At 43.0% G+C, this 22,024-nt stretch overlaps 1 protein-coding gene across 1 annotated transcript in view; it reads left to right on the plus strand.

The window, feature by feature from the left end:
• The first annotated feature begins 1,819 nt into the window (after positions 1-1,819).
• Positions 1,820-22,024, plus strand: part of TM9SF2 (transmembrane 9 superfamily protein member 2) — a 54,164-nt gene continuing 33,959 nt past the window's right edge. The window contains exons 1-6 of the mRNA XM_037429496.2: positions 1,820-2,086; positions 10,101-10,168; positions 12,501-12,594; positions 13,912-14,169; positions 18,171-18,316; positions 19,067-19,181. Of these exons, the coding sequence (XP_037285393.2) occupies positions 1,913-2,086; positions 10,101-10,168; positions 12,501-12,594; positions 13,912-14,169; positions 18,171-18,316; positions 19,067-19,181 (855 nt within the window). The 5' untranslated portion in view covers positions 1,820-1,912. The remainder of the gene's footprint in view (positions 2,087-10,100; positions 10,169-12,500; positions 12,595-13,911; positions 14,170-18,170; positions 18,317-19,066; positions 19,182-22,024) is intronic.

Below are 22,024 nucleotides of genomic sequence, written 5' to 3' on the forward strand. Positions count from 1 at the left end.
TTTTTCACGAAGCAATTACAAGCAATGGCGTCGCTCCATGTTGGAACACTTGCATGCTTGCCAGGAGGCAGGCCGAGCTGGGTTCGATTCTTGCTCGAGCCGAACATTCTTTTGTGTTTATTTATTTGAATCTATCTCGAATTTTCACCAGCGGACAACGCCGACTTTTCGCTCACGACCATCGGAGCTGACACCAACCCCGGCGTTTCTGCGAAACGAGCCCTTTAATGCAATCGCGTTAAAACCGCGTATTGCCGCGATGGTGTCTTTCTTTATTATGACGAGGCAGTACCGTGAAGTCAACTTGCACTCCAAAATTTGCTTCGCAAGTGCAACAATTTTATTCCAAGTTTATATAGAATTATCCAATATAACTAAATAATTCCCCCTTTTCTTGGGAGGGGTTGAGATAGACATTTGCACGTTGGACCATATCGAACTGAGCGCAGCTCTCTAGTTATATATGTTGTACACATTGGTGACGTTATCTTTCCTTTCTCTACGTTCGAGTTAAAGCAAGTAGTGCACAAGAACAACAACATATGTGCGGAAAAAATACACGAGAGGAGTTACAAAGTAGCCCAGCTAATCATTCTCTTCGTTCCACTCTGCTTAAATCGCCGGCTTTGTGGGGAACAGCAGTCCTCTTTTGCATCAGCTACTTTGTGAAAAAAAGAAAGCGCAGAATTGCGGAGGGGTGAACATGACCACGATCAATCACGGGAGCACATAGCACGTCATGGCAAGCGGTAGTTCGTACTTGTTAGGCCCCTGATTTATGCACTCGCTATTCGAGTCGCTTTCCATACAGCTTGCATTCCCAATTACACACGGGACAGTCACCTTCCGGGTGGATAAGCGAAGTTTTTGTGAGGGAAACCCGATTTCTAAGGGCGTTTCGCGCTGCCTGATGTTGGCTTTATGAAGTACTGCGGTCATTGATATGTAGGGTTTAACGTCCCAAAACCACCACACGATTATGAGAGACGCCGAAGTGGAGGGCTGCGGGAATTTAGACCACCTGGGGCTCTTTAACGTGCATAAAAATCTGAGCACACGGGCCTACAGCATTTTCGCCTCCATTGGAAATGCAGCCGCCACAGCCGGGATCCGATCCTGCAATCTGTGGGTCAGAAGCAGAGTACCTTAATTCCACCATACCACCACCACGGCGGGGCGAGTATTGTGGCCAGTACTGCGGAGTCGCCACTCCGAAAGTGAAATTACTCGGAAATCATTCGACATTTTCGGGCCCCGGAATAGAATAAAAATTTAATGATTACAACGTTTGGAAAAATGGACTAGGAATAAGATTGAGCACCTTCTGCACGGAATGGAATGAGAATGTAATTATGCTTTTTTCCCGAAATAGAGCACATTTTCGTCTACACGCTGTTTTTAAAACATCAAACATTAGTAAGTCAGTCAGAGCCTCGAATTGAACAATGAAGAAGTACTTCAACTACCATTCAAATATACCATAAAAATGGCGGGCGCCCCAGTGTCGGCAGAACACCAATCATTATGTGGTATCGACGCCATACAGTTTGATTGAGTTAATGTGCATCTTAACTTTCTCATTTTCTCCATCGCTTATTCATTTATTCGTATGTGCTACTTTGTTGATTTGTGTTTTTCACGTACATTTATTACTATTCGATTAACATTAGCATTACCTTTTAATTTCACGCTGTGGAGGGCACGCCACTTCATTTCAGTTTCGGTTTCGTTCAAAAAAGCGCTTTTTTCTACCTTTCGACGCCTGACTGGTCTGGCCACTACGACAGGAAGTTGTCACGCTTACGCCACCTACTACTTTTTTTTTTTTTTAGAACCGTGGAACGGCTGATGAGGTCTCTACGGCGCCTACTCGTAGCGGTCCCGTAGAAGAGACTCCCCCGTGTGCACCCAAATGTTTGGCGGCCCGTGTAGTACGAGAGAACGATACGTCATGTCTCCTACGAGGAACCCGGTACTATTAGCAGTGCTGATTCCAGCCGTGCTTCACGTAGCATCCGCTTTCTATCTCCCCGGCCTTGCCCCCGTCAACTACTGCAAGCCAGGCTCAACAACCAAGCAGTGCCAAGTAAGAACCCGGTGACGATCTCGTTGAATGATTCGTGCGATGCGCACGCGACGATTTCGTGTATCGCTGTTGCCACGACGTGCCGAAAGCACATCGTGAACAGCGTTGCCGTGTTGTCGCCGGAACGCCTGGCCTGCCGCAGGTGTTTCAACGGGGTGCGTCACGAAGTTGCGCCGCTCGTGTGGCCGTGTACACGAAACCACAGTGTTTGCACTTGGCGTTTCGTTGCGTTATTTTGTTTGTTTCTTGGCAAGCGACGTCTGTGCGCCACGTTGTTCGTGCTTGCCGGCGGGACCTGAAATTACGGGAGTCTCGAATGTGGTCTTTATGCGCCGTGGCAGCAGCGACGTCGCCCGCCTTAGCGTGGCGGTAACGCAGCCGAGCGTGCAACATCGGCATGGAAATGATAGCGAAAGCGCTTGATCGCGACTCGGCGAATGTGCAAGGTTACTGCGTCGTGCAATAAACCTTTCCGCCGTCTCAGTAGTGAGCAGCGCAGTCCCCGTCTCGGTTGGCTTTCTCGTGGCGGCGGCTGCGAGCGCTGCCAGCAGCTGTGGCGTTGTGAATCATCGCATCTTCGTGGCGCGATAAGGTGGCCGGTGATAAAGGAGCGTTTCTTCCGCTCTTCTTCCGTCGCCGCCTGATGAGGTGCTGGAAAAGTCTGCCCTATTAGCGCCAGTCCGTGACAGCTAACGATCGAACCACACTGGAAATAATCTCTCACGAGCAACCCACCCGCTTTGCCCTGCCACTGTGTTTGCACGTCGCGTCGCTAACAAGTCTTTCGGGGTGTTTTGCAAAAAGAGTGTACACTCTCGCATTTGAGCGCGATGCTCCTATCGCCAAGAAACCGAAGCTAATCGATTCTAGCTTCTTTTAACACTTGCGGAATGCGTAGCACGTCAGCTAAATGTGCGACATTTCGCATTTGCCACGCGTGCCGGCTGACAGATTCGTGGGAAATTTACCCAGCGCTGCAATCGCATGTGCAGATTTTGAACGATCTCGCTGACATTTCGTGCTTTGAATGCAGCGTCAGGCAGTCGCTGGGCAGATCACTTACCCTTGCATTGACGGGACTGCGAGAAGCTTGCGCTCAATCTAGAGGAAACTTGTGCAAGTCGCGGTCTTGTCGAAGTAGTCAGCGTCACTGCTCAGGCTTTTTTTTCTTCTTCAATGTTGGTGCAGTTACACATTGAATCACGGTTTTAGGCTTTGCTGTGTTGAGAGAATGCTGTTGGAACTTTTATAACAAAGAATTAACGCTGTGCATTGAACCAAGTAGGTGCGTACATTTATATTAACCTATAATTAAATGTTTATAATGACGTATGCCATAAAAGTGGTACACTAAATGCATTATGTTGGCTGGAAGGTGTAACTTAAAAAATTCAAATTTTGGCGATGTTTGGACTGAATGACCTAATGCAGAGATATTTGTTAGGGGGCTCATTGCAGGCGACAATGGCACTTGTACTCAGTTATTATCCAGGCACTATTTCTATGCATAACTAGCACTCACTGGAGAGCAATGAAAACGCGTCAAATAGGGAATGGTGTTGTAGCCAACGTTTCGACAGTAATTGCCTTGGCTGCTATGAAGTCATATTGTTGAAATGTTCTCTACACACTGTTGTTTAATCTTTCGCCACTTCAAGCCTCTAGCATTTTCTGAGCTTCTCTCAATATTTGATTTTGGCTATCACCAGCAACATAACTATGGGGTACATAAATGACACTAGCAGTGTATATGAAAGGGGTGGCTCAAAGATGAGGCTCTAGTCTTTATTGTCTGTGCTCTTTACGTACCCTGTAAAGATCAAACAATGCATTCAAATCAAGGTAGTGTTTCAACAATACCGTTACATTAGAGAACTAAGCTTTTTTGAAGAAACTTGAAGAAAAAGGAAGCCAGGCCTGTACAAACATGCAGCATAGTCAGTAACATAAGTTAGTCCGAGAGCCTGTTGTAAAACTTCCTTAGAGAAACCAGTGGTAGTGGTGTACCCACTATGCCATAATCATCTTGCAAAGTAGGAGTGCCCACTACGCGCCTGGAAGGCAATAAGCACGCGTACATAGTTCCATACTTGGTTAATGTGCTGCGGCCGATGATGAAGAGTTATGGCTGTACCTTTTGTAAGGGGTGGGGAGCCTTAAACCACACACTTGTTAAGCAATTCACGTGGTTTGACGCCTGGTGTTGTCACATTTCTGCTACACCATACTTATGTTAAAGGGATTACTCGCCCCACGAGACGTTTCAAGCACCAGCATGGCTCTGTGGTGGAATACTAGGCTGCCGTGCAAAGTGCCGGTGTTCAAATTTTATTGAACTGATTTTGTTTTGATTTTCTGCTCCTTGTGATTGGCAGCTGTAATCGATACCCGTGGTGGTTGATTAGTTGGTAATAGTTACTGATAGTTACTGAATATTAAAAAAAAAACAAAAAGCGTAGACAGCGGAGGGTAATGGTCACAGCACAGTGCTTACTTGCAACTGTAATTGTACTGCTGCATGCACACTGAAAGAATGACAACCCATGTGACCATGCTCCACAAAAGGCATCAAAAAGCCACCATTTTTAATCTGGAACAAAACAACCACTGTTGAAATTGCAGGCTCTTCCACACATACTGTTGAATGAAAGAATAATTATTGTAAAGAATGTAAAGAAAGAAAAGTCAGCGCTGCGGTGTGTCTTTCATCGTCTATTGTCAGTACCGATTCTCACACTGTTTTCAAGGCGTTCAAAAAATATTTTGATATAAACTTGATGCAATAGCTGCAAGCTGACATCCTGCACCCGCGTGCCATTTTCGTGCTGTGGCATGCATTTTTTACTCATATTCTGAGCAGGAAATATTTTGGTGACAGCTGATGCGTTTCCTGTGTTAGAATGTGCGTCTGTGCTGACTTTGAGTTGGGTTTTATGTTGCTCAGGAGTTGTTTGCTCAACTGTTTGTTGTAGATAGACATTTGCATACGTTGAAGGGTTAATTGGTGAGCCAGGGCATGTGCTATTTGTACGTAGCGGGTGCAAGGTGTTTGAATGCACGGCTTTCAATCACAACAGACATAAACATTCTCATCTACCGCTCTGGACACTTTCCATCGTTACTAATCTTGCTGCCAAGCACATTTGTTCCAGTTTATCAACTTCCAGTTTTATATGATGAATGAATCTGTATGGTGCCTTAGTTTCCTTACACACTGATGTCAGTGACCTTGACTTTGCCACCTTTTTGGGCTATATTCTTTCTGCTTCTGTTTTAGTGTAAATAATGTACAATCATTTTTGGTGCGTGATCAAGGTGTGTAAGTGGTGTGCTGCGCATCATCTTAGACACCACTTGGAGGTACAAGCAACCGTACTGTGCTGAAAACTTGAGGAAGGCCACTTTTGTGGTAGCACTGACGACCATCAACATAAATCATCCGATCTAAAGATGCAGCCATCACAGAAGCCGCGTGAACGGATAGAGGCTGGAAATGGCATTATTTGACAGCCCCTTAACAGGTCGTAAATAGAGTTAGAATATCTGGAGTATTTCACTTTGGTTCCAAATATTACACTGAAAAAGTAAACTGGCGTTTTTGCTAGTATTTAATGGAAATATAATTCAAGCTTACCTCTGTTCGGTAGCTAATTTTGTTTTTCAGCTCGAACACAACAGTGATTATAGTAGGTGACATGAACATAAACACATACATGACAGACAGTGATTATGGCTATTTGTTGCAGTCTTACAACTATCATAACTTAATTACGACACCAACACGTATAACTGAGGTATCGACGTCTTTAATCGACCACGCACTAACAAATCTGGACACGGGGGTCACCAGAGGAGCTTACTTAGAGCCAATCTCTGATCACCTACCTATATTTGCTGTTTGAGATTCCCTTACGGGTACCATGACAACGAAAAGTAACATCGTAACCAAAATAGATTACAAGATATTATGCCAAGAAATTCGTGGCATTAAATACAACGAAATACAAAATGATGACATAGACATCGAAACTGATAACCTAATCAAATACCTACAAAACGCTATAGAAAGGAGTAATCGCAAGGTAAAGAAAAGCCGCCATGAAAAACCTATGTCCCCTTGGATGACTGAAAAGATACTTCAAACACTCAAAGCCAAAAAATACTGGCACGACAAATGGCGCCATAACAAAGACAATCCCTACTACTTACAGCAATTTGAAGCTCAGCGGAATAAGTCTGTCGCCATTATTTGATCACGCAAAAGGCAGTATTATACTCAACTAATTAGACAGACCGCTGGCAACACGAAAAAACTGTGGGAAATTATAAACGAAATCATAGGTAAACAACGTAAGCAAACAGTGCTTTCCGAAACCATTGATGAAGACGTTGTAGAAAATCTCAACACATATTTCGCAGGTATTGGTCCATCACTGGCCAAAAAATTTAATGACTCGGACAACATTTCTATATCGCAGAGCCCTCTGCCCAACACCTTCGTTATGTATAACATTGAGCCTGAAGACGTGATATCAGCAATTAATAAAATGTCTACCTTTAAAGCTTCTGGGCTAGACGGCATTAATATTCGTGTATTAGGAGCAGTATTATGCCACCTATTCAATCACTCCGTCAGCTGCTCCAGATATCCATCTCAGCTGAAGATTGCTAAGGTTGTCCCTATCTACAAAGACGGAGACCGCAATGACCCTTCTAATTACAGGCCAATATTTTTGCTCAGTACCATTAATATTATATTTGAAAAAATTATGATCAGTCGGTTCCACAAATTCATTAAAAAATATCAGGTTATGTGCCCGCAGCAACATGGTTTCCGCCCAAATTACTCTACTTCATCAGCAGTGTTAACGCTAATTCAAAAAATTAATGTATCTTTGCAAAGTAATATACTTGTGTGCGTCATATTTTTGGACCTGAAAAAAAAGCTTTCGATACCGTTGATCACAACATACTTTTACATAAGCTAAAGCATTATGGTTATCGCGGTAGCCCATTAGATCTTCTCACTAGCTACCTTCATGAGCGAGTGCAGGTAGCTAGAATGAACGATAATACGTCATTACCAAAGTGTATGCGCACTGGAGTCCCTTAAGGATCTGTCCTAGGGCCACTTTTATTTTCATTATATATTAATGACCTCCCACAAATTTTAGACACTAGTGAAGTTATCATGTACGCTGATGACACTTGTATTTTTATAACAGCGGACAACATTCAAGATCTGCAAACTAAAGCAAACAAAGAGTTAAATAAAGCAAGTGAATGGTTCGTGGAGAACAAACTTACTATAAACGTCAAAAAAACTAAATATGTAGTGTTTCGATCACGCAACAATATCATGCCACCTATTTCTCTAGATTTGCGAATAAACGAATTTCAACTTGACTAAGCCAGCTCATTTAAATATCTTGGCATGATATTTGATAAAAATCTGCACTGGCAAGAGCAAATAAATGCAGTTTGTACAAAGCTCTCCTCGGGATGCTACGCACTTTCACAAGCACGTCATCATCTTGATACCAATACTCTGCATACTTTATATTTTTCACTCATTCACAGCCACATCTCATACTGCAATGAATCATGGGGTACGACATATAAAACGTTTCTTGAACCTGTTCGCAAACTTCAAAAACGAGCCCTGAGAATAATCGCCCATTCTTGCTACAATGAGCCGAGTATGCCTTTGTTTATGAAAATGAATATTTTGCCTTATGATAAGGTACACGAATTAAAAATTGCCACATGTGTTTTCAATGTTGTCAAAAACAACCTGCCTTTTCATGTTTCTTTATTTTGCACATCTGCTCGTGTAACCAGAAGTCAAACATATGGAAATTTCGATCTTCCTCTAACGAAGAATACTTATGGACAACGTTTGCTGCAGAGTTCTGGGACAAAAATTTGGAATAAACTACCAGCAGAAATAAAACAGTCAAATTATTTTGCATCAGTTCTCAAGAAATACTTACTCACACAGAACAATATTTATCAATGAAAACAATTATGATGTCATTTGTGTGTGTGTGTGTGTATGCATGTGTACCTGCCAGAAACTTGTCACCCAATGCCAGAACTGCCAGAAAATACCATTGTCACCCAATGATTAGGTTTTTGTTTTCGGTATTAGCCATGTATATTTTAATCTTCATAATAATGTAATAGTCTGCTTTGTTTACTTGTATTTTCGTAAGTTAGAACTGTTAAAAACAATCGTGCATTTACCGACACTTTCGCTCTCCCTTTGTTTCACTCGTGCAAATTAAGGATGCACGATAACTATCTGTATGCGTGTGATATGTCTTTTTTTTTTTTTGTACATGGAACCCTTAGTTATTTATTTTTTGACCCCTAACCAGCCTTCGGCTATGGGTCCAACCAGTCATGATGTTTCTGTATGTTTCACAGTTTGCAAATAAAGAATTGAATTGAATTGAATTGAACACTCATGAACAGGCAGAACATATCAAAGTCCAGGTTTTCAAGACAGGTCCCAATTATGTTGCATTGCACATCCACATGCAAAAAAAAATCAAGCATAAAAAAGGTTCAGTGTTTCAGTCTCTGCAATGCTACACTTTGCAAGCACTCCTCCATATAAAACATAAATTTTTGATATTGTGTACTCTCACTTGCCCATAATGCCATGCTTTTGTGATGGTGAAAAGAGGTGTAATGAAAAGCATAACATTGCATAACAGCATAGCATTAACAAAAAAGCTAGCTCATTAAAACAGCATATAAGAGGGTATTGAAGAAGTCTTTGGACTGGCTTTCTTGAAGTTGTCTTGAAACATTTCTTTCTGCAATTTAGTGAGTGCATGCTTGATTTCTATACTCCTTGTGGAAGATTGTAAGTCATGCAGCATTAAGACATGGGCACATGAGAACTAGTACAGAAAATGTGTTGCCTTTTTCTCTTCTCTTCAATCTATGTGGCCACATTTCCATTCTATTGCATGCACATGGAATGGAAATGTGCTGCGAAGCACTAGTTTTAGGTGACAAAACGTGTTCTGAAAGTGTTATGAGGAAGGAAAAAAGTATAAAAAGGCCAATCAAGAGTAAAATCAATAGACTTACGAATTTATTATATCTGAAATTCACTACTGCCAAGAAGTAATGTTAACCAGGATGCAAAGTCAGGCAATAATTGTCAATGTCAGCCATCCACTAAGTAAAGTTAATTAGAGATGATTGTTTGTCACTGCAGTAGTTGGCGATACCTGTACTGCAAAGTACAATTACTTTTGGTACGATTTTTCTAGCATGCTCATGTTCCGAAGCCTGCACTTTCAAACGTTCATCTCTGTTCGTATTACGCATACAGGATTGGGAAGATAGAGGTAAAGCTGTGCCTTCCTCTGTGCTGCGATTCTGTCGAGTGCAATGTTCGGGGTGACATCTAGGCAGCCTGTATTACTGTTTTTTCTTTGCGGTCGGTTGGCGAAACCAAGGAACGATTGCAAAGTTCTTTGCTTTGTCAACAGAGCCTGTTCCTATGTTTTCTTTTTTCCCAAGTGCAAATGAAAGCATAGCTGTTGTCTATTTTACCTATGTCTCTGCCCCATTGTCAGACTGGCATAATACATGATGAATTTTTTTTATTTAGCTTGTGAACCACAAAGTTTTGTTGCTAGTGCTATTTTTCTAATGCTGCCTGTGAAGTGCCTTGCTGATGAAGGACAAGGATGAAGCAGCTGAGGATTCTTGAAAATGATGTGTTATATTAAGACAAAAACTCGTGTATTGCTAGTTTTATTGTTCTTCTCTTGTATGCTACCCCTCCTGCTCAAAAATCAAATGGCGGGATATGTTTTGCTGCTAGCAGAATACTTTGTTCGTAGCTTGTTAGGTTTTACATGATCGCAATGCAGTGTGATTTGTAGTGGAGGGTATTTGAGATGCAGGGCTGTAGGCTGGTTGCATGACAGTTCACGAAATTCCAACTTGGATGTTTTGATTTATTTCGTTTTCACTTCTTTCTTTACAGACAAAGATTGACCTGTTTGTGAACAGGCTAGACTCTGATGAGTCTGTCATCCCGTATGAGTATCAACAGTAAGTTTCTTTTCGTTTTTTGCTCACCTGGCAAAGTTTGGCATTCGTATGTTCAGCTGTTGGAAGACAGACGTTAAGTTAGAGGAAATAACGCAGTGCTTCGTGGTTTTCAGTACAATTTTACCTTGCTGTCGTGCAGGCTGTGAAATTGTGAAATGATTTGATTGAGGGCAAGCAAAGTTTTGGGCAGCGCTGATTAGAGCATATGGCGAATACAGTTTCCGAATGTCCCACATGTTGCCAGGCTGTTCAAGAATCTTGCGAAGTTCCTCTATATCTGTTTATTTTTTTATTTATACAATTACCGGGATCTCCACCAGGACATAATTGCAGGGCGACAACTCAATAACAAATTTTATGTATGCATACATATAGAGATGAAAATATGAATTACAAAGCGATTGACACAGCATGGAAAAAGTGGCAACACATGCAAACAAAGCAACCCTCTTAAATTCAGGTATAAACAGATAAAAAAAAAAGAAAGCAAAGGGGACAGGTAGTTCATAGCTCATGGGAGATTCGATGTAAATAATTTTGGGACTGGGATGTTTTACAATGAGATGTACCCTGAGGAATTCTGTTCCAGTGCATAGAGGTGTGGGGGACAAAATGAATATTGAAACACATGTCAAGTACTTTACGCTCAAGATCACAATGTACAGAATCAAGTGAAGCGGGGGGGTTTACAAGTTTTTATTTATTTCTGTGAGACCAGAGTAAATTTGAAAAAAAGTCATTGAACTATTTTTTAACTCGACTATGTTTGAACATCAAAATATATAGGGAAATTGATGGCTACATTAAACAAAAATAGCTGGAAAAATTAATATATCCAACATCGGTCAGTGTGGTACACCCCACGAAGTTGGCTTTTCTTCACAAGGAGTAGGCCTTTCATCACGGAAGGGGACTTCCTAGGAGGTTTTTGCGAGAGTGAGTTGTGGTGTTAGGAAGGTGCTATGCAAAGTGAGTAGAGGTTATCACTGGTTACAGCATGCTTTCTTCCATGATTCTTTGTCCCAGCAGTCGTGCGGGGTCGCTGTTAGGTTCTCAGCTCCACCTGTTAATGCAATGGCTGCCGTTAGATGGAAGAACCCGACTGCTCTCCTCAAAGATGGTAATAATCAATACAGTTGAATGAACAGAAAAGAAGTCTGACGATGCCTGTGCACACTGATGGTGACGTTGAAAAACAGCACAACATTGCATCAAAGGCAGGCTAGAGGCTTCTGGCTCCCGACGACCATGCAAAGCTGTGTACGAATAAGTTGAGTCGCTGTTTATGTTGAGATCTTATTTCTTCGGCTACAGCCCGTGCCTGCATAATACCCGCATCCCTGACCAAATACTGGGAGAAAAAATAATAATAAAAATTGCGGCATATTCTCCCAAGCCACCTTTCTTTAATTGACCTAAAGCAGTGCCACGAAGCTACTAATATGCACGCTTAAATTCAAATAAAGTAGTACAATAAATTTTAAAAATTTGTATGGCATTGTTCAATCCTATTGAACTAATTTCTGTTTTTTTGTTGTTCTATATATGAACATTCGACCGTATTCATTGTGGAATCAAGCCTGGCAGAGCTTTAGCTGAGTATTTCCTAACAGTGCAGCTGCATTATATCTCTACAGTAACATGCAGTTTCCAACATCATATTTTATTGTGACAAGATAACATTACTGTTGTATTCATACCCAATACCCGTGGTTTGTAGCACATTGGCTGTAGTGTCGTGCTGCCAAGCATGAGGGTGTGTGGTTTGGTTTCCCTGCCATGGAGACCACATTTGTTAGGGAGGCAGAATGCCAAAATACTAGTGTACAGTACTCGCACATTGAAACGGTACAATTTGAGGTTAAGCAATGCACATACTTTTCTTTCCGTCGTCTTGAGTTTGGGTTGTATCGGCATAATTTTGACTCAAATGCATATGTCACTGCCAACACTTTCCTTGGAGACGAGACTCATTGCAACACGATATGGTTATTCGAGCAATACCCCATACTAGTCGCTATGCTATAGAGTTTGAGGTCACATTTGAATCTGTGAGGACCGCACACAGATTTGGTGGTTAAAACAGATATGGAAGTCTTTCTCTATGGCATGCTTCACAAATATGTCGTGGTATTTGGTACGTTACACACCGTAGCATGACATAAATAAATGTGCTGTCATAAAAATGTGAAAGGATGTGGGAAACGAAGTTCAAGCAGCACTCTGTGCAGCAAGCTTTTATGGCAGCTATGATTCCAACTGTGCAGTTTTTCATGTTATACCATTCAAGACAAGTTCGTTGATCATTAATGGTATTTTTTTCTTTGTGCAGCTTTGACTTCTGCACGACCAATGGAACGACATCGCCAGCAGAGAACCTTGGCCAGGTGGTGTTCGGCGAGAGAATTCGACTCTCACCTTATCAGGTGCACCGTCTATAGTAGCTTAATGTTCTGTTCTTGCTCACGGGTGCTTTTTGGAGCTGTGAAAGGAACCACATTTATGCAGGGAAGCTTACTTGGTACTTTTGTGCCTCCGACGTAACTAGTAGATAAGTAGGTGTGAGCCACCAAAAAGGGTACTGACACGAAACTTTTCTGTTGTCACTTCCTGGCATCATGTGAAAGGCCATGCCCTCTAGGGCCTAGAACTGTACTGCTAAGTGTGAGTTCACCCTGAAAAAGTAAATACAATATGTAATCACGGCTACTTTTCATTACTACTGTACCCTGACATCACATCACGTATCAGGTTCTCGTTGTGAGCACAGGTCACTTATCAAGTGATGTTTCAACGGCCACTCTGCCCTCTAGCTCCGTTGGTGGTGCACAGGTGGCCATTTTGGGATTTTTCGTGCCCGTCGTCATCACAACTAGCCAGACCGCTACGTGAAGTCACCATAATTTGTACTGTAGCCTGACTTCAAGCTAGTGTCAGTGTCGGTAGGTGTGTAATGGGAAAATTGACTTGAATGTCAAGGTAACATATCTTACCAGCATTTACCGAGTGTCACACTTGCTCAGAGCCGTCTCTCTGTACAGGAGATTTGTACGGCAGTGTAAGCACGCCTCCCCGAAATGGTGTCGGTACCCGTTAAAGCGTTTCGTTTGCTTATGTCTTTAGCTAGCAGTGCCTCAGTGGTGGTTCAGGTCAGTAGTTGCTGATTGTTAGCGAATCACAGCCTTTGTGGCCGCAGGGGGGAGTTTTTGTCCAGCATGGACCTTGCGATTACTGGTAGTTTTGCAGTGTGCCATCTGTGAGTCTGCGTGTTTACTCTTGTTTTCTCACCCCAGGCGTCTCTGTTTGCCTGTCCTAAATTTAAATCTTAAGGAAGCGATGAGACTGCAGTCTAAAGTGTGAACAAAAGCCTCTCTGCTCTATTTTTTAGTTTTTCTGTGAAGGTTGTGTAGTACATAAAAAATAGTGGCTTATATATTGTTCTACCATTTGGAAATTTTTATTGAACTTCTACTTGATGTCTGCATTGCTCGAAATAGCTAGGCCTGCCAATATGTTTCATTCTTAGCCCTGTAGTTTGTGCTCAATTTAAGCAATATTATTTAAGAAGGTTGATAGAAAGAGAAAAAAAAAAAGCAGCTGTGAATCACTGTTGTGTTACTATAACCTGACAACCTGTGAATTGAACAATCCGAATAATTTTGTGTCGAACAAGTGCGCGCAGTAATGTTCACAAGCCAGCCACTCGCAATCCTCAATCATTTCGTTGTCCACAACGTGCACAGATCGACTTCATGGTGAACAAGTCATGTGCAAAGCTGTGCACGCGCCAGTACGGTCCCAACATTCCTGGGTCTGTGGCACGCTTGGACCAGCTTCGCAAGGGCATGATGAAGCAGTACCGGCACCACTGGATCGTGGACAACATGCCTGTCACCTGGTGCTACCTGATTGACACCGACAAGCAGTACTGCTCCATGGGTTTCCCGATGGGCTGCTTCACCTACCGCAACAGCCAGCCTCGGGGCCTGTGCAGCGTCACGGTACGATGGCAGCCTCCTTCCTCTCTCTAGTAGAACTTGTGGCTGGGCCAGTCAGTACAGTTGAATCGCACTGCAAGGAAATTGATGAAATGTGCCGAAAGAGCGAATATCTCATGACGCTGCCTGACATCTCTGAAAGTCGCGATCTAACAAGATATTGTCGAGTAGCTAGTGGAATTTCACAGCACTGCTCGGTTTCTTTTTATGGTAGCACTTGCGACGACATTCTTGGAGTGAAAGTGGCCAGGAAAAGCGTCACTAGTGGCTAACTCTTATTCTCAGAAAAGCAGCAACATTAGTGCAGTAACCGTGCTCAAAACACACCTCCTCCCGTACTCGTCAAAATACACGAGATAATGGGAATGGCAGAAACCGTTCCTTGATCTAGGAAAGGTTATATGAAACTGAATTTAGCAGCACGTAGAACAAGAGATGTCACTTGCACACATTTGTTTTTTTTAATGCTTTCATGATTTCACGTATTAGGTTGTCGTTACTCACACCAAGAAGAAACACCCGAAGTCTCGGATTACCGCCTGCAGGAACTGCAATGCACAAAGTTTGTTTTTTTTTATGGAAAGTTAATGCTCTTAGCAGCTTTGTTTAGCCCTTTGAGACGCTTTCTGCACAATTGTGTACATCACTTGTTTCTGCTAGTTGCGTCAACTGAGGTTTAAGAAAGCGCAAGGTACACTGAGCTTTGGGTGAATTGAACCTCCCTCATATACTTAAATTCACTTTGCAATGTAATGTTTCATACTCACTGAAGTACAAAAAAGACGCGTACCATTAAGGAAGAAAAATTAAGGACGGAACAGAAGTCTGTCCTTAATTTTTCTTCCTTAATGGTACGCGTCTTTTTCTATTTCAGCAAGCGCATATTAGCTAGCCCAACAAAAATTTTTTAAATGTTTCATTCTACACTTAAAGCTCGATATAACGAACCCGTATATGAGGAAATATTGGTTATAACAAAGCAAATTAAAAATAGTCTTGCAGTATTGTTGGAATATACCTTTATAACAAATTTTCGGATATAAGCAACTTATTTTTGTTTAAGATTCAACTTTGTTTTGATGACGTTTGACTGTAACACCCTGCTGGAGGCACAATGATGCTCGATGTATCATTTGATGTGCCACTTCCCTCAAGGCGCATCAAAGTATACTTCTGCTTTGACAGAATGAATATGATCGAAAATGACTTTACTTTGCGCTATATTTCTAGCCTAATATTTGGTTTCATTTACGTGGGAACACACTATGAATAATCGCAGGATAAGTATATATTTAGTTACAGCTTAATTATGACTAATTACTATAAATTTCATTAGTCAGTGTCTTGTGAAATTATTCTTGTTGCAATACAATATTGAGGGCCTTGAAGTAATGTGTACATTTGATGCATTTACTGTTCTTCGCAGGTGTGTCATTTGATGACATAGCCAGCATCAGAATTTCAGTGTGGCTTCCCATATCTTGAAGCACTATTTTTTCACATTCGAAAAATTATAATGTTTAAGTTCTCAGTAAGCACATTGCTTTTTTAAAATGCTGGCCTACCGGAAAAATGCATGGAAGCTATTGAATCAGTTGCAGCATCTTGTGGTGCAGAGTGTATCCAGGAAGTACGTAAAGCTGCAACAGGCCCGCAGTAAATGATCATTTTTTAAATGGAACTGCTCCTTATGTGGAACAACTGACCCGTAACATAATTGGTTTCGTACTTGGATTCTACACCCCTGTTGATCTCTCGGTTAACGGAACTCCTGGTATAAATGGAGCACATTTTCCTGGTCTCTTCAAGTTTCATTTAATCGGAGCCTACTGTACGCAACACCGCAGCGCAGCTACACATTCCATATAACTGCTGCCTGAAAGCACCGTTTGGTGTGTAGTCATTTAAGGAGACGTTGGAATGGTTCTTTTCTTTAAGCTTTCTCAGTGTTAATGCTCGAGTATCATCAAACCATCTACGCCGCAAATTTAGTGACACGTCGTGTACCAAGGCCGCTACAGACAATATCATACGCTCCCTCTTACCTCTGTTACGCCGCCTCAGCTCATAAGACACGCCGGCTATTGCAGAGCTCTCATGAGCGCACTCGACGATTTGAGCTTTGCCCAGTTTAGACGTCTGAGATTTTATGCCAAGAGGTTGCTCACAACCTCAGAGGCCATTGCCCAGTGCACCTCGCAGCACGCACTCTGTCTGGCAACAGAGACGGAGATCACGGAGTGGTTGATACGTGCTCTGACAGGTTCCTCCACCCTGTCAATGGATCTTACTTTCATGCATTCCACAGCCAATCGTATCAGGCGCCTGGGTGAACGTCGGGCTACCAGAGGATACTACGAATGGGTGGTTGCAAACTCGGTGGCAGTGTAATGTAACATCCCTCCGTACGGTTGTGTGATGATTTGCAGCTTAAAAGCATTGTAATAAATTACACAATTTACGCAGAGAGCTCAAATCGGTCTGTAAATGCCCTTAGTACTTGGTCTACCGGCTCGATGCGTTAGTAAAAAATGGTGAAAGCCGTTTTACGGTCATCCTACAACAAGAAGTCATACAACTCAAGAAATTAATAAAGGGTTCGATTTTGTCTGCAAAGATTGGAAGATATCGTTATGAACTTTGTTACTGCTGCTTATCCCTGTAGTGCAAAAAGCTTCTCTATGTAAGTTAAAGGCCAAGCTGAGCCCTTTGCAGTCTGAAACCCTTTCCCACCCTTGTCTGTTCTGGTCCTTAACAGGGTAGCCAGCCGGTCTGACAACTGGCTAACATCCTGTCTTTCCTCCTTCCTTCCTCCTCCTCTGGTCCTGAACTGAAAAGACTTAAAGCTCAAGTAAAAGGAACTGTTTTACAGATGGGGCATGAATAACTTTCTTTCTTTCTTTCTTCTTCTTTCTTTCTTTCTTTTTTTCTTTATTTATTTGTTTCTTTCTGTGCCAGTACAAAAAGCAGAGCCCCATCATGGACAGCTGCAGCCACGTTTCTCGTTGCCTGGACCGCAAAGAGTTGAAGGGCTTCTAAAGGAACCCAGAATTCGAAGTTTAGCTGTGGTGTTGCCATAGTGCACGCGTCTTCAAAAACAGCTGCGAGAACTTCATAGGATGGGGCTGTAATAGCGGCACTACATGCATTACATGATCCAAAAGCAGCCCATGCCAGTTTCGTTTTTTCTTCGCTAGGCTCATTTGTCATCTCTTCTCCCTTCCTGGCCAAGGGCTCCTCCTCAGCATGCAAGGAGCAAGGGTTACGAGTGTGCGTAGCCGCGTGTGGACCCACAGGTTCTTTTTGTGGACGACTAGACCATATGAATGATCGTGTCATGAGTAAGGCTGGGGATTACTAGAAAACCAGGAAAGGACCACGAGAGGATTGTTTCTTGGAATTGTGGCGTGCCTGCTGCTCATAGTGTTGCCACATTTGGCGATTGTGATCGTGATGACATTCGGAACTTTGTTTATTCGAAATGATAAAGAATTATTGGAGGTGGCTTAGGGGCCTTCTAGGTTGTGTCACAGCTTAGAGGTTTTCTAATTGCTGTGCTGGTGTATCATTTATTTGAAAGCAGTTAACTATTTTTTAGTACATCTTTCTAAAATTGACCATAAAGGCAGAAGCTGGTACGGGAACATCATAAACTGTGTTCGTACATGTCTTTTTTGATGCATTGTTAGTAGCTTTTCGAGCCTCCTGAAACAATATCAATGCACATTGTGCTTTTGCTCAAGTGTAGCGTACGAATGCGGCCCTGCTTCATGTTATCTCCACTTAGCTTGAAAACAAGTGTTCAATAGATTATACTGTTTGCATAAGTATACTGATACTATGTCAGGTAATGTCTTGCGGGGAAGTGTGTGGCTGCTTTCTTGTTGTCATTTTACATAATGGCATTGAAAGCTATTGGTTCTTTATCATGGTTTGTAGCTGCAATAGTGCGACCTTAAAGTGCTGCTCTTTCTTTCAATTGCATTATTTCTTGTGTCGTGTAGTCCGAGTTCTCCAAGCCGGAGACGTTCTACCTGTTCAACCATGTGGACCTGACCATCTCGTACCACAAGAGCGAGAAGGAGTCCTGGGGAAGCTCTTTCATCGAGGAAGGAGGTCGCATTATCTCTGTCAAGGTGCAACCACGAAGGTATGTGGAAACGTAGTGCAGAGTGCTTACCACAACTTCAATTGTTCTTGGCTCTTGTTTTATCTTTTGTTTAGTTGTCTCTTTGATTATGGTAGCTTTGAATGAAGTTAAAGGTCAGGTTTGTAACTTAAGGTTTGCAGCAGTTGTGATGTGTACGTTTGGCAGAGTTGGGAGCTTTGATGTATTTATCAAATGCATCATATGATGGGCGAGGTGTCGAAGGTGACGACGAGCTTTCAAATTGGTTGTTGGAAATGTGCCGCAGGCCTGAAATACCCATTCAGAACAGTGAATCGTTCAACAATTGCTGGCTGAGCACGGCTTTCGTTTCCAGCGTGCAGGGCAACAAAAAGCAGATGGAACAGAAGTGATTAAAGTGTTGGTTTTGGCCCCCCTCACTTCTCGCCTTCTTTTTCTTTTATTTAGATTCCCGTCACAAGCTGTGGGCTAATGGTAATTAACGTTTTATTAAAACCTCATCTACGCAGGAAATGAGAACGATGATGATGAATACTGGCACATGCTACCAAAAGCTGAAGAATAAACAGCCACTTGCTTATATTTGATATATATGTTGAAGGGATGGCAGGGGTAGCCTCATTCTTTATGAAAGTGGCATCACGACAAAAAGTCTTTCATATAAGGCAAAAAAAAATAAGAAACTTAGCTTCACTACTTCATTAAAAAAGGTTCAAGCTTGCTTGTAGTGTGTCACGTTTGTCACAATAACTGCATACTGCTCTGTTGCAGCATCAATCACAAAAACCACGAGAGGCCGACATGTGACACGGGCGAGCACCTGACACTTGGCCTCAAGGATGATGGCCCCCTGACCATTACATACACCTACAGTGTCACCTTTGTGGTGAGTAGGGATTGATCAATTGAAATAACTTTTTTGAAGGTGAATGAGGAGGTTACCTGAAAACCTCGTCTCACTGACTTTCACTTCGAGGCCGTATTGATGAAAGGGCTGTTATTGTTATTGAGAGCTTTCTAACATAGTCGTCTATGAATGCTTTGTAAAATTAAGAAGTGCTAAAGTTGGTTGTGTCACAGCAGCTGTTGCATTGTAGCAGTATTCCTTATTATCTTCTAAAGTCAAAAGTTTAACAAGCTCGTCCAAATTTCAGCTCTCATAAAAATTATGCTACAGTGAAACCTCGTTAAACCATAGTTGGCCGGAGCTCGGAAAAAGTACGTACTAAACGGTAGTACTGCTTAACCGAAATAGCGTCAGGTCGCTCACTTACCTGTCAAAAAAAGAAACCTTCAAGGAGTGCGATGAAAGAACAAAAAACGTTCAGTAATTTATTAACTTCGCGTGACAAAGTCTGTAATCTTCATTTGATGACGCGGCGGCCTAGCAGCAACGACAGCGGCCTCAAACTAACTTATGCTGTGAGCCAGCTTTTTCGCCAGCCCCCTCTTCTCGGCAAATACCCGCATGACGCAGTGCGCAGCTTCGGCCACTGTTGGACCTGGATCACCCGTGTTGTCGCTTTCCATGTCGTCCTCATCACTATCATTTGGCGACACTTCGACAACTGAGGCAACAATGGCTTCATCAGACATGTCCGGAGATGTCTGCACATCGCTGTCTGCGTCTCTGAAGTCGGGGAAGGAAATGCCTTCCGTAACGCCCTGCTGCTCCAGCACTTCAGCTAGCAGAGTTTTGCAAGCTTCATCTACGATGTCCGAAGTCTGGTCGATGGTGTCACTGGCGTCATCTGCGTCACCCGCGCACACACTGAAGCCAGCACGCTTGAAGCAATTTTGAACTGTCTTTGCTTCAACCAGCCGCCACGAGTATTCGAGCAGGTGAATCGCGCCAATCAGGTCGATGGAGAATAATTTGCCACATTCACTGGTGAGAAGAAATCTGCGCAGCAGATTCTTCTTGTAGAGCTGTTTTACAGCTCGAATGATGCCTTGGTCCAAGGGCTGGGCAATCGCTGTTGTGTTTGGTGGCAGAAACGCCAACTTCACAGCCGTCAGGTTGTCCAGGGCGACGTGCGCCGAAGCGTTGTCTAAAATAATAACAACTCTTCTGTTCTTAGCCGCAAAACGACGATCGACGAGGCGCACGTACTCCTCAAAGAGTTTTGCTGTCATCCATGCTTTGGTGTTGCTGCGATAGATGACCCCTAATGGCAACCGGGCGCCTTTGAAACATCTAGGTTTCGCCGACTTTTCAATCACGAGGAGCGGAGTTTTGTCGGTTCCAGTCATGTTTACGCAAAACGCCACTGATATTGTTTTTTGCATGCTTGCCGTCGGTGCACGTCTTGCCTTTGAACGCGAGCGTTTTGTCTGGTAGGAGCTTAAAGAATAGTGCCAATTCATCCATATTAAAGATGTCATCAGGTGTGTAGTCTTCCAAGATGTTCTTCAGCTGACCATTTTGCCACTGCTCCACGCCATTCACGTCAGCAGCAGCACCTTCTCCCGAAACAGTCCTCGTGGTAATGCCGTGCCTCGCCTTAAATCTGGCAAGCCAGTCATTGCTACACACGAAGTTGTCATGGTTGAGCTGCGAGGCAAAAACCAGGGCTTTCTCCACGAGCAGGGGTCCGCTGATAGGCAGATTTTTTGACCGTGCAGCTTTTAGCCACTTCACCAGCGCCTCCTCTACATCCGAAAACGCCAAACCGCGTAGCCGGCACCTTTTCGCAGTTGTAGCAGCACTGCCAAGCAATTTCTCTCTGGAATTCCCAATTCCAGACACCGTGGTTAACCGCAGGTCGTTTTCGCGTGCCAGCGCCGATTTTTTCGTGCCACTTTCAATAGCACGAACTATGTCGAATTTATCCTCTATTTTCAGCACTCGATGCTTCTGTATGACGCAAGTACAAAGCAGCACAAGCACACATACACAACACGGGAAAAACGACGCGAGAGCTGTACGGCACGGATCAACCAGAGAACACTTATGCACGGCACCAAAGGAACAAAGAAAGCAAAGCAAGCACACACCGTGTTTGCGTGTTTGTGCAAAGCGCCATCGCGTGTACAACACCAGAAGCCTAGCCGACCGAGTGCTTATTGTTGCAGAAAAATCCAAGAGATGGCGCTCACCAACACAGCCGCCATCATCATCAACACAAACAAGCGAGGCATGTTTCGATCTCTGGGGCTTGCTGTTCTGTCGGAACGCCCAGTGGGGGACGACATGCCGCGGCAAGTGCGCAACAAAAATTGGAAAAACTACTTATTAACCGATACATACGCGATAAGCTGGTACGGCTTTTGCGGATACAAAATGCATTATGTTCAATGGCCGCTGAGTCGGGGATTTGACTTTACTACTTTTGAAGCGAAACTACTGTTTACGCGGGTACGGTTTAACGAGGTTTCACTGTAATAAAATGTCTTGAAAAAAGCAATTTATAATATTTTTTTTATACGAAGCTCAGACGAGGAAGTGAAAGAGAGAGAGTGAAACAACTTTGGTCCACAATGGACACTAGAAAGCTCAACGTCACCTGGCTAGGCCCCCTATTAATTTTATTACAATTCCATTCAAATGTGTTAGGAATTTTGAGAGCACGTCACTCTGCGAACTGTATGCTGCCGAGTTGAATCACATTGCCTAGATGTGCCAAATTAACTGAACACCCCTGGGATTTTCTTAGCACTGTTGTTGACATGTCCGTCACCGGTGTTCAATCGGAAGACAGAAGAGAGCTCTGCAGTGTACACGGGCGG

The sequence above is a fragment of the Rhipicephalus microplus genome, chromosome 1, assembly GCF_043290135.1.
Source record: "Rhipicephalus microplus isolate Deutch F79 chromosome 1, USDA_Rmic, whole genome shotgun sequence".
In the NCBI taxonomy this organism is placed as follows: Eukaryota; Metazoa; Arthropoda; class Arachnida; order Ixodida; family Ixodidae; genus Rhipicephalus; species Rhipicephalus microplus.